At 43.9% G+C, this 13,423-nt stretch overlaps 1 protein-coding gene across 4 annotated transcripts in view; it reads right to left on the bottom strand.

The window, feature by feature from the left end:
- The window catches only part of LOC109909714 (sodium channel subunit beta-3-like), a 42,841-nt gene that overhangs the window by 2,965 nt on the left and 26,453 nt on the right, over positions 1 to 13,423 (bottom strand). For all 4 annotated transcript variants that reach the window (XM_020508723.2, XM_020508725.2, XM_020508724.2 and 1 more), the window contains exons 3-5: positions 13,189 to 13,352; positions 12,733 to 12,958; positions 897 to 1,035 (exon numbers count right to left, since the gene is read on the bottom strand). In XM_020508723.2, coding sequence (XP_020364312.1) covers positions 897 to 1,035; positions 12,733 to 12,958; positions 13,189 to 13,352 — 529 coding nt within the window. The remainder of the gene's footprint in view (positions 1 to 896; positions 1,036 to 12,732; positions 12,959 to 13,188; positions 13,353 to 13,423) is intronic.

Below are 13,423 nucleotides of genomic sequence, written 5' to 3'. Positions count from 1 at the left end.
ATCAAACATTCACGGTATATTACCCAATATCTTTATTGTAAGGTTGAAATTTGATGGCCCACAATCCACTGTACCGACTTCCATCTACCGCCCAGCACCATCACCAATCATTGGGAGCTGACAGCACCAAAATATATTGAAGCCTTGGCCACAGAACAAGTCAATTTCAGATCCGGCTGCAAATCCACAGAGCACTAAATTGGTTGTTTGAAAATGGCAGAACAGGAGTCAGCAGAGCGCTCCAAACTATCCAGGGACCTCAGCAGAAAGATGACTTACTGAAAAAGCTGACCGACTACTATTGACCGACAGCATGAGTCCTCAGACAATTACACCTCCATTACACTCTTTCACAGAACGCACAACCTATACATTGGATACTGCATGGCCTAACAGTAAATGTAAACTATTCACTACCCCCAATTTATTGAAGGAGTCGTAAAATCAGCAAGGGGAATTTTACGCCACATTGTCAGTATGCTTAATGTTGGTAAAGCCTAAAATCCGCATATAGTATGAGACACTTAGCATCGTATCCATGCTGTATGTGCTGAAGCCAACTCTAGTTGTCTATCATTGTCCTACAGCCTACATCTAGATACGTGGTGCAAAGCAACGATAGAAACTAGAGTTGGCCTTGGTACATTCAGTATGGAGACGAGGCCATGATATGAGGCTACGAGACACGAGGCTACAAGATACGAGACTACGAGTTACAACGCTACGAGATACAAGACACGACCGCGAGATATGAGCGTACGAGATCTAATGCTAATAGATACAAGCCTACAAGATTCAAAGATACGAGATACAAAGCTACGAGATACAAAGCTACGAGATACAAGACAAGCCTATGAGATAAAAAGCCATGAGACACATGGCTAAGAGCTACTCACGCGGTGTCCTGGGCCTGCTCCTCTGACTTGGAGATCTTCCTGTAGCAGTATACCATCTCCACCAGGAGCCAGCAGGTAAGGAAGACCAGCAGGACATACATCATGATCTCTGAGTACAGGGCAGTGGTGTCCTCACTGGCTGCCAGACAGACACACACAACCCATAGAGATGGATATAGGGCACACTTGCTACAAAGTCGGTTTCAGCATTGGCAGCGCCATCAAAGGCTTTCACCATTTTAAAGTAGGCAACTGGGTGGACTACTTTGAAATTGATATAGCCCTCAATGGTTCTGCCCATGCTGTCACAGAAGTGATGAATGGCAAAGATATGTGTGCCCTCTTTCCATCTCTATGACACAACCCACACCACATCTGTTTGGATGGACCACTGCAAGACAACAGAAATAGACAATGTATTTAAACTGCATTTATTTAATAGGGACTTACTGTAAATCTTGCACAGACTGTTCTACAATTATGTGATTTCTGAATAAAGCAAAGAGCTATAAAGATAACTATGTGTTAGTTAGATAACTATGTAGGCCTATTTGTTTGTATGGGACGGTGAACAAATTCTCAATATGTTTTGAGACCCAGCATATCAGCCATAATAAATAACTGTCCTGTCGCCACTAGCAATGAAATGGCAATTCTAATTCAAATGGCTTCAGTATGTAGCAATCTATTTCTGATTTATCCATTCACTCATAATAAAAAAATATAAACAGTCCCATATGTGGGCATTACAGCTAGTTCTGTTAGCCAGGTGAAGTCAATCTCATTCATTATAGGAGGCAGACTTCTTCAGGGATCGGTGTCACTTCCACGATACGGTTGAGCAAATGTTGGCTAATGCGATTTGTTTGAGGTTGTAAGTAACAAGAACATTTCCCAGGACATAGACATATCTGATATTGGCAGAAAGCTTACAGTCATGTTAATCTAACTGTACTGTACAATATACAGTAGCTATTACAGTGAAATAATACCATGCTATTGTTTGAGGAGAGTGCATAATTTTGAACATGAAAAGTTATTAATAAACAGATTACGCACATTTGGGCAGTCTTGATACAAAAGTTTGAACAGAAATGCAATGGTTCATTGGATCATTCTAGGTATGCTTTGTGTGTAGATACACATTTTGTAAAAAATGTTGGTACATATTGAGAAGATACATTTGATGGGATAATGGTCCAATGATAAAGATGGTAAGATCCAATTATTGCTATTAAAATCACATTTGTAAAGTATACAGAATAGTGTTTCACATAACCTTATTGGGAATAACCAAAAAGTCCTCTCATGATGCTTTAGTGTTTTCCTCCATGCATAGTACATTCTCTACCACTATAGTCCAGGCAATTTATTGCCAGCTGACAAAACACATTAGATATTGTAGCACATATTGATAGGTCAAATTCCCTCAGTTAAACAATTGTCATACTGCAAACCCACCAGTATTATTCAACAATCATGCCATTTCTTCTTCTCTTTTTCTTACATAGTATTCAGACCCATTTACTTATTCCATATTTTGTTACGTTACAGCCTTATTCTAAAATTGATTAAATTCAAAAATGATTCTACACACAATATCCCATAATTACAAAGAAAAAACTGTTAACATTTTTTTTTTAAATTGCAATTGCATAAAAAAATATCTGAAATAACTTATATATTTAAATATTCAGACCCTTTGCTATGAGGCCAAACTGAGCAATCGGGGGAGAAGGGCCTTGGTCAGGGTTTCTGACCAAGAACCCGATGGTCACTCTGACAGAGCTTTAGAGATTCTCTGTGGAGATGGAAGAACCTTACCAGCAGGACAACCATCTCTGCAGCACTCCACCAATCAGGTCTTTATGGTAGAGTGGCCAGACTGAACCCACTTCACAGTAAAAGGCACACGACAGCCCGCTTGGAGTTTCCCAAAAGGCTCCTAAAGAATGTTAGACCATGAGAAAGAATATTCTCTGGTCTGATGAAACTTTGGCCTCTTTGTGTTCCAAGATGGCATAGCAGTCGGACGTGTGTTTTGTCTTGTCCCGTCCTGTGTAAATATAGTTTTTTTCCTTGTTTATTCGTATATATTTCTTATATATCTTAATCTCACTTTCCATCTACGGACTGAATATACTCTCCTGCAACCCGCCTCACCCAGATCTGCTATTTTTATACTTTAGAACCGGAACCCCCATCAGAGGTTGGCCAGCTAACTAGCTTCTAGCTAGTAATCAATTAGCCACTGCTAGCATTCTTCACTGTTAACTCGGATACAAGCAAGCTTTAGCTCGGTCAATACCTGCCCGTCTGTACAGCGCGATATCAACTCAGAGCATATCGGACTGCTTTTTCTCTACCACATCTCCGGATTCCTACCACAAGCTCTGAACCTTTACACCGGATCATCGCAGCTAGCTAGCTGCAATCCGAGTGGCTATTCCTGGCTAACGTCTCTGTCCCGAAGCAAGCACCAGTTAGCCTTGAGCTAGCCTCGAGCTAGGCCCATCTCCCGGCTAGCCAAAGAGGTCCACCAGCCAATTCTTGGGCTACAATACATATTTTGCCAATTGGCCTGGACCCTTTACTGCCAACACGGAGCACCGCCAATCCATCATGACTGGCCTGCCGACGTAATCGTCCGAGGTGGTTTCAACAGGCCCCTCCGTTACGACGTTGCTGGAGGCCCATCTGCTAGCCCCGGCCCGCTAGCTGTCTGAATCACTGTGTCCCCAGTTCATCTAGCGTAGTAGCGACTACTGAATCGGCTCCCTGACTCATCTATTGAGACTCACTGGACCCTATGATCACTCGGCTACACATGCCTCTCCCTAATGGCAATATGCCTTGTCTACTGCTGTTTTGGTTAGTGATTGTCTTATTTCACCATAGAGCCCCCAGCCCTGCCAAATATGCCTTAGATAGCCCATTTTGTTCCACCCCCCACACATCCGGGGACCTCACCTGGCTTAACTGGTGCCTCTAGAGACAAAACCTCTCTCATCGTCACTCAATGCCTATGTTTACCTCCACTGTACTCACATCCTACCACATGCTTGTCTGTACATTATGCCTTGAATCTATTCTTCCACGCCCAGAAATCTGCTCCTTTTAATCTCTGTTCCGAACGCACTAGACGACCAGTCCTTATAGCCTTTAGCCGTATCCTTATCCTACTCCTCCTCGGCAGCGCCCAACACCTCTCTCATTCCCCAGGCGCTCTCATTTGTTGACTTTGTAACCGTAAAAGTATTGGTTTCATGCATGTTAACATTAGAAGCCTCCTCCCTAAGTTTTATTCACTGCTTTAGCACACGCCACCAACCCGGAGGTCCTAGCCGTGTCTGAATCCTGGATTAGGAAGGCCACCAAAAATCCAGAAATGTCCATCTCCAACTACAACATTTTCCGACAAGATAGAACTGCCAAAGGGGGCAGAGTTGCAATCTACTGCAGAGATAGCCTGCAGAGTTCTATTAAACTATCCAGGTCTGTGCACAAACAATTCGAGCTTCTACTTAAAAAAAAACACCTTTCCAGAAACAAGTCACTCACCGCTGATGCTTGTTATAGACCCCCCTCAGCCCCCAGTTGTGCCCTGGACACCATATGTGAATTGATTGCCCCCATCTATCTTCAGAGTTCGTACTGTTAGGTGACCTAAACTGTGATATGCTTAACACCCCGGCCATCCTACAATCTAAGATAGATGCCCTCAATCTCACACAAATTATCAAGGAACCTACCAGGTACAACCCTAAATCCGTAACCATGGGCACCCTCAGATATAATCTTAACCAACCTGCCCTCAAAATACACCTCTGCTGTCTTCAACCAGGATCTCAGCGATCACTGCCTCATTGCCTGCATCTGTAATGGGTCCGTGGTCCGTAATGGGACCACCCCAATCACTGTCAAACGCTCCCTAAAACACTTCAGTGAGCAGGCCTTTCTAATCAACCTGGCCCGGGTATCCTGGAAGGATATTGACCTTATCCCGTCAGTAGAGGATGTCTGGTTGCTCTTTAAAAGTGCTTTCCTCACCATCTTATATAAGCATGCCCCATTCAAAAAATGTAGAACTAATAACAGATATTTCCCTTGGTTCACTCCAGACTTGACTGCCCTTGACCAGCACAAAAACATCCTGTGGCGTTCTGAATAGCCCCTGCGATATTCAACTTTTCAGGGAAGTCAGGAACCAATATATACAGTCAGTTAGGAAAGCTAAGGCTAGCTCTTTCAAACAGAAACTTGCACCCTGTAGCACTAAGTTTTGGGACACTTTAAAGTCCATGGAGAATAAGAGCACCACCTCTTTCAGAACATCAGACAGCTGATGTTCTGAAAGAGCTGCAAAATCTGGATCCCTACAAACAGCTGGGCTAGACAATCTGGACCATCTCTTTCTAAAATTATCCGTCGAAATTTTTGCTACCTCTATTACTACAATTTTGTTATTTATTTTCTATTTAATTTATTTTTTCACCTTTTTTTTTTTAATTTTAAAATTTATTTTTATTTTTTTAATTTTTTTTAATTATTATTATTATTATGTTTTCTTCTTGGGCCTCTATAACTATATCTATTGTTTTTATTTTTGTTGTTGTTGTGTGATTTGGATTGATCCCCTCTACCACACGGAACCCCACTAATCTACTGACGGAGCGCAGGAGGTGGCTAACAACAGACCTCCATCCTATGCTAGCTTGCTACCGATGCCCTGGCTAGCTGTCTAAATCACCAACCAACCTCTCCACTCACCGGACCCTTTTGATCACTCGACTAAGCATGCCTCTCCTTAATGTCAATATGTCTTGTCCATTTCTGTTCTGGTTAGTGTTTATTGGCTTATTTCACTGTAGAGCCTCTAGTCCTGCTCACTATACCTTATCCAACCTATTAGTTCCACCACCCACACATGCAATGACATCTCCTGGTTTCAACGATGTTTCTAGAGACAATATCTCTCTCTTCATCACTCAATACCTAGGTTTACCTCCACTGTATTCACATCCTACCATACATTTGTCTGTACATTATACCTTGATGCTATTTTATCGCCCCCAGAAACCTCCTTTTACTCTATGTTCCAGACGTTCTAGACGACCAATTCTCATAGCTTTTAGCCGTACCCTTATTCTACTCCTCCTATGTTCCTCTGGCGATGTAGAGGTGAATCCAGGCCCTGCAGTGCCTAGCTCCACTCCTATTCCCCAGGCGCTCTCTTTTGAAGACTTCTGTAACCGTAATAGCCTTGGTTTCATGCATGTTAACATTAGAAGCCTCCTCCCTAAGTTTGTTCTATTCACTGCTTTAGCACACTCTGCCAACCCGGATGTTCTAGCTGTGTCTGAATCCTGGCTTAGGAAGACCACCAAAAACTCAGACATTTTAATTCCAAACTACAACATTTTCAGACAAGATAGAACTGCCAAAGGGGGCGGTGTTGCAATCTACTGCAAAGATAGCCTGCAGAGTTCTGTCCTACTATCCAGGTCTGTACCCAAACAATTTGAACTTCTACTTTTAAAAATCCACCTCTCTAAAAACAAGTCTCTCACCGTTGCCGCCTGCTATAGACCACCCTCTGCCCCCAGCTGTGCTCTGGACACCATATGTGAACTGATTGCCCCCCATCTATCTTCAGAGTTCGTGCTGCTAGGCGACCTAAACTGGAACATGCTTAACACCCCAGCCATCCTACAATCTAAACTTGATGCCCTCAATCTCACACAAATAATCAATGAACCTACCAGGTACCTCCCCAAAACCTTAAACACGGGCACCCTCATAGATATCATCCTAACCAACTTCCCCTCTAAATACACCTCTGCTGTCTTCAACCAAGATCTCAGCGATCACTGCCTCATTGCCTGCATCCGTAATGGGTCAGCGGTCAAACGACCTCCACTCATCACTGTAAAACGCTCCCTGAAACACTTCTGCGAGCAGGCCTTTCTAATCGACCTGGCCGGGGTATCCTGGAAGGATATTGATCTCATCCCGTCAGTAGAGGATGCCTGGATATTTTTTAAAAATGCCTTCCTAACCATCTTAAATAAACATGCCCCATTTAAGAAATTTAGAACCAGGAACAGATATAGCCCTTGGTTCTCCCCAGACCTGACTGCCCTTAACCAACACAAAAACATCCTATGGCGTTCTGCATTAGCATCGAACAGCCCCCGTGATATGCAGCTGTTCAGGGAAGCTAGAAATCATTATACACAGGCAGTTAGAAAAGCCAAGGCTAGCTTTTTCAAGCAGAAATTTGCTTCCTGCAACACTAACTCAAAAAAGTTCTGGGACACTGTAAAGTCCATGGAGAATAAGAACACCTCCTCCCAGCTGCCCACTGCACTGAAGAAACACTGTCACCACTGATAAATCCACCATAATTGAGAATTTCAATAAGCATTTTTCTACGGCTGGCAATGCTTTCCACCTGGCTACTCCTACCCCGGACAACAGCACTGCACCCCCAACAGCAACTCGCCCAAGCCTTCCCCATTTCTCCTTCTCCCAAATCCATTCAGCTGATGTTCTGAAAGAGCTGCAAAATCTGGACCTCTACAAATCAGCCGGGCTAGACAATCTGGATCCTTTCTTTCTAAAATTATCTGCCGAAATTGTTGCCACCCCTATTACTAGCCTGTTCAACCTCTCTTTCGTGTCGTCTGAGATTCCCAAAGATTGGAAAGCAGCTGCGGTCATCCCCCTCTTCAAAGGGGGGGACACTCTTGACCCAAACTGCTACAGACCTATATCTATCCTACCGTGCCTTTCTAAGGTCTTCGAAAGCCAAGTCAACAAACAGATTACCGACCATTTCGAATCTCGCCATACCTTCTCTGCTATGCAATCCGGTTTCAGAGCTGGTCATGGGTGCACCTCAGCCACGCTCAAGGTCCTAAACGATATCTTAACCGCCATCGATAAGAAACATTACTGTGCAGCCGTATTCATTGATCTGGCTTTCGACTCTGTCAATCACCATATCCTCATCGGCAGACTCGACAGCCTTGGTTTCTCAAATGATTGCCTCGCCTGGTTCACCAACTACTTCTCTGATAGAGTTCAGTGTGTCAAATCGGAGGGTCTGCTGTCCGGACCTCTGGCAGTCTCTATGGGGGTGCCACAGGGTTCAATTCTTGGACCGACTCTCTTCTCTGTATACATCAATGAGGTCGCTCTTGCTGCTGGTGAGTCCCTGATCCACCTCTACGCAGACGACACCATTCTGTATACTTCCGGCCCTTCTTTGGACACTGTGTTAACAACCCTCCAGGCAAGCTTCAATGCCATACAACTCTCCTTCCGTGGCCTCCAATTGCTCTTAAATACAAGTAAAACTAAATGCATGCTCTTCAACCGATCGCTACCTGCACCTACCCGCCTGTCCAACATCACTACTCTGGACGGCTCTGACTTAGAATACATGGACAACTACAAATACTTAGGTGTCTGGTTAGACTGTAAACTCTCCTTCCAGACCCATATCAAACATCTCCAATCCAAAGTTAAATCTAGAATTGGCTTCCTATTTCGCAACAAAGCATCCTTCACTCATGCTGCCAAACATACCCTTGTAAAACTGACCATCCTACCAATCCTCGACTTTGGCGATGTCATTTACAAAATAGCCTCCAATTCCCTACTCAACAAATTGGATGCAGTCTATCACAGTGCAATCCATTTTATCACCAAAGCCCCATATACTACCCACCATTGCGACCTGTACGCTCTCGTTGGCTGGCCCTCGCTTCATACTCGTCGCCAAACCCACTGGCTCCATGTCATCTACAAGACCCTGCTAGGTAAAGTCCCCCCTTATCTCAGCTCGCTGGTCACCATAGCATCTCCCACCTGTAGCACACGCTCCAGCAGGTATATCTCTCTAGTCACCCCCAAAACCAATTCTTTCTTTGGCCGCCTCTCCTTCCAGTTCTCTGCTGCCAATGACTGGAACGAACTACAAAAATCTCTGAAACTGGAAACACTTATCTCCCTCACTAGCTTTAAGCACCAACTGTCAGAGCAGCTCACAGATTACTGCACCTGTACATAGCCCACCTATAATTTAGCCCAAACAACTACCTCTTTCCCAACTGTATTTAATTTTAATTTATTTATTTATTTTGCTCCTTTGCACCCCATTATTTTTTATTTCTTATTTATTTGCACATTCTTCCATTGCAAAACTACCATTCCAGTATTTTACTTGCTATATTGTATTTACTTTGCCATCGTGGCCTTTTTTGCCTTTACCTCCCTTCTCACCTCATTTGCTCACATTGTATATAGACTTGTTTATACTGCATTATTGACTGTATGTTTGTTTTTACTCCATGTGTAACTCTGTGTCGTTTTATCTGTCGAACTGCTATGCTTTATCTTGGCCAGGTCGCAATTGTAAATGAGAACCTGTTCTCAACTTGCCTACCTGGTTAAATAAAGGTAAATAAAATAAATAAATAAATAATAGCCTGTTCAGCCTCTCTTTTGAATCGTCTGAGATCCCCAAAGATTGGAAAGCTGCCGCGTAATCCCTCTCTTCAAAGGGGGAGACACTCTAGACCCAAACTGCTTTCGACTCTGTCAATCACCGCATTCTTATCGGCAGTCTCAATCAAATCAAATCAAATTTATTTATATAGCCCTTCGTACATCAGCTGATATCTCAAAGTGCTGTACAGAAACCCAGCCTAAAACCCCAAACAGCAAGCAATGCAGGTGTAGAAGCACGGTGGCTAGGAAAAACTCCCTAGAAAGGCCAATACCTAGGAAGAAACCTAGAGAGGAACCAGGCTATGTGGGGTGGCCAGTCCTCTTCTGGCTGTGCCGGGTGGAGATTATAACAGAACAATGGCCAAGATGTTCAAATGTTCATAAATGACCAGCATGGTCGAATAATAATAAGGCAGAACAGTTGAAACTGGAGCAGCAGCACAGTCAGGTGGAAGTTGAAACTGGAGCAGCAGCATGGCCAGGTGGACTGGGGACAGCAAGGAGTCATCATGTCAGGTAGTCCTGGGGCATGGTCCTAGGGCTCAGGTCAGTTGAAACTGGAACAGCAGCATGGCCAGGTGGACTGGGGACAGCAAGGAGTCATCATGGCAGGTAGTCCTGGGGCATGGTCCTAGGGCTCAGGTCCTCCGAGAGAGAGAAAGAAAGAGAGAAGGAGAGAATTAGAGAACGCACACTTAGATTCACACAGGACACCGAATAGGACAGGAGAAGTACTCCAGATATAACAAACTGACCCCAGCCCCCCGACACATAAACTACTGCAGCATAAATACTGGAGGCTGAAACCAATAGCCTTGGTTTATCAAATGACTGCCTCTCCTGGTTCACCAGCTACTTCTCAGATAGAGTTCAGTGTGTCAAATCGGAGGGCCTGTTGTCCGGACCTCTGGCAGTCTCTATGGGGGCGCCACAGGGTTAAATTCTCAGGCCGACTCTTTTCTCTGTATATATCAATGATGTCGCACTTGCTGCTGGTGAGTCTCTGATCCACCTCTACGCAGACAACACCATTCTGTATACATCTGGTCCTTCTTTGGACACTGTGTTAACAAACCTCCAAACGAGCTTCAATGCCATACAACACTCCTTCCATGGCCTCCAACTGCTTTTAAATGCTAGTAAAACTAAATGCATGCTCCTCAACCGATTGCTGCCCGCACCCGCCCGCCCAACTAGCATAACTACTCTGGACGGTTCTGACTTAGAATATGTGGACAACTACAAATACCTAGGTGTCTCGTTAGACTGTAAACTCTCCTTCCAGACTCACATTAAGCATCTCCAATCCAAAATTAAATCTAGAATCGGCTTCCTACTTCGCAACAAAGCCTCCTTCATTCATGCTGCCAAACATACCCTCGTAAAACTGACTATCCTACCGATCCTTGACTTCGGCGATGTCATTTACAAAATAGCCTCCAACACTCTACTCAACAAACTGGATGTAGTCTATCCCAGTACCATCCGTTTTGTCACCAAAGCCCCATATACTACCCACCACTGTGACCTGTATGCTCTCGTTGGCTGGCCCTCGCTAAATATTTGCCGCCAAACCCACTGGCTCCAGGTCATCTATAAGTCTTTGCTAAGTAAAGCCCAGCCTTATCTCAGCTCACTGGTCACCATAGCAACACCCATCCGTAGCACTCGCTCCAGCAGGTATATTTCACTGGTCATCCCCAACGCCAACATTTCCTTTGGCCGCCTTTCCTTCCAGTTCTCTGCTGCCAATGACTGGAACGAATTGTAAAAATCACTGAAGCTGGAGACTCATATCTCCCTCTCTAACTAAGCACCAGCGGTCAGAGCAGCTTACCGATCACTGTACCTGTACACAACCAATCTGTAAATAACACACCCAACTACCTCATCCCCATATTGTTGTTAATCTTCTTGCTGTTTTGCACCGCAGTTTCTCTACTTGCACATCATCATCTGCACATCTATCATTTTCACCTCTATTTCTCCTCTATGGCCAATTTATTGCCTTACCTCCCTACTCTTCTACATGTGCACACACTGTACATAGATTTTTTATATTGTGTTATTGACTGTACGTTTGTTTATGTGTCACTCTGTGTTGTTGTTTTTGTCGCACTGCTTTGCTTTATCTTGACCAGCTCGCAGTTGTAAATGAGAACTTGTTCTCAACTGGCCTACCTGGTTAAATAAAGGTGAAATATATAGATATTATTTAAATGGCAAGTGTCATGTCTGGAAGAAACCTGGCACCAACCATGTGGTGAAGCACGTTGGTGGCAGCATAGAGGGAAAGATGAACGGAGCAAAATATAGAGAGATCCTAGATGAAAACCTGCTCCAGAGCGTTCAGGACCACAGACTGGGGGCGAAGGTTCATCTTCCAACAGAACAACGACCCTAAGCACACAGCCAAGACAACGCAGGATTGGCTTCGGGACAAGTCTCCGAATGTCCTTGTGTGGCCCAGCCAGAGCCTGGACTTCAACCCGATTGACCATCTCTGGAGAGACCTGAAAATAGCTGTGCAGCGACATTCCTTATCTAACCTGACAAAGCTTACGAGGATCTGCAGAGAAGAATGGGAGAAACTCCCAAAATACAGGTGTGCCAAGCTTGTAGCGTCATACCGAACAAGACTCGAGGCTGCAATCGCTGCCAAAGGTGCTTCAACAAAGTACTAAGTAAAGAGTCTGAATACTTACATATTATATTTCAGTTTTTTTTTAGGTTTTACAAATTAGCAAACATTTCTAAAAACCTGTTTTTGCTTTGTCATTATAGGGTATTAATTTAATACATTTTAGAATAAAGCTGTAACATAACAAAATGTGAGGGCTCTGAATACTTTCCAAAGTCACTGTATGAACCCCCAGCAGTCCACAATAGATAGGCAGATAAGAGGTAATGTAAAGTGAATGTGCAAATAATTATATACAAGTATACCTATTAAATAGCATTTATGAGTAAGGTGAACATCCAGCTAGCATCCAGTAAATGGAAACCAAAGTAGATGGTGAGAAAAAAAACAATCCCTTACTATGAGGCCTTCAATTGAGCTTTGATAATAAAAACAGAGCAAAAACACACAATTACTCATACAATACAACTATTAAAAAAGTTTCATGAAAATTGTAAATAGGATTAACATACCGAATAGCACCTAAGACAAAATAATACATTGGCAACAAGAAGAAGGTTTATGGGTAAAGCACATATAAATACGCAAATCACACATTGCAAACCACAGATAGTTTAGCCTCCAGCAGGGAGCTTGAAATGACAGGAAGTACAATTACAGAACAGGAAGTACTCTTACCTTCCTCTCTGACCACCAGGTTGATTATCAGGCTGTTGGTAACCGAGGGAGAGTAGCAGTCAAACTCAAACTGTCGGAAGACCACACACTTGTAGGTGCCCGTGTCGTTCATTGTGACGTTGAGGATACTGATGGAGAGTTCCTGCAGGTCTTTACTTCCATTCCACATAAGGCGACCCCTCCAAGGCCCCTCCAGGTCCCTGGGTTTTCCATCAAACAGGTAGATCTGATGGGGCAACGTAGCAAGCACACACACATTAATCGTTGTTAGCTAACTTTGACAGATTTCAAAGTATTTGTGGACCATACAGCCTGACCAGGACAAAGTTATAGGCAATCATTCCTGGTCAGGTCACATGGTCAGGAAATAATGCTGGTCCTGTCAGGTGAAATAGTTGTACTGAAAATGTAGAAGTTTTTGTTTGTGCAAATGGATGTTAGATGGAGGAGACCTACAGAGATGGGTTCTTCGTCATGTGGGATGTAGTACCAGTCCACGCGTGTCTCCGCATTGACCTCCTCCCTCTTCATACATGAGATGCAGGTCAGTTTCATGGGGTTCCCAACAACAGCCTCTGTTTCTGAGGGCACATCCACACATACTGGCCTGCTCACCTGCACTGGAGATAGTAACACACAGAGCATCACACCATCACCACACGGTAGCATGTACAGTACACATCACCCAGAG

This window comes from Oncorhynchus kisutch, linkage group LG18, assembly GCF_002021735.2.
Source record: "Oncorhynchus kisutch isolate 150728-3 linkage group LG18, Okis_V2, whole genome shotgun sequence".
In the NCBI taxonomy this organism is placed as follows: domain Eukaryota; kingdom Metazoa; phylum Chordata; class Actinopteri; order Salmoniformes; family Salmonidae; genus Oncorhynchus; species Oncorhynchus kisutch.
The sequence above is the reverse complement of the archived record's forward strand: the minus strand, read 5'-3'. Positions and strand labels throughout refer to the sequence as shown.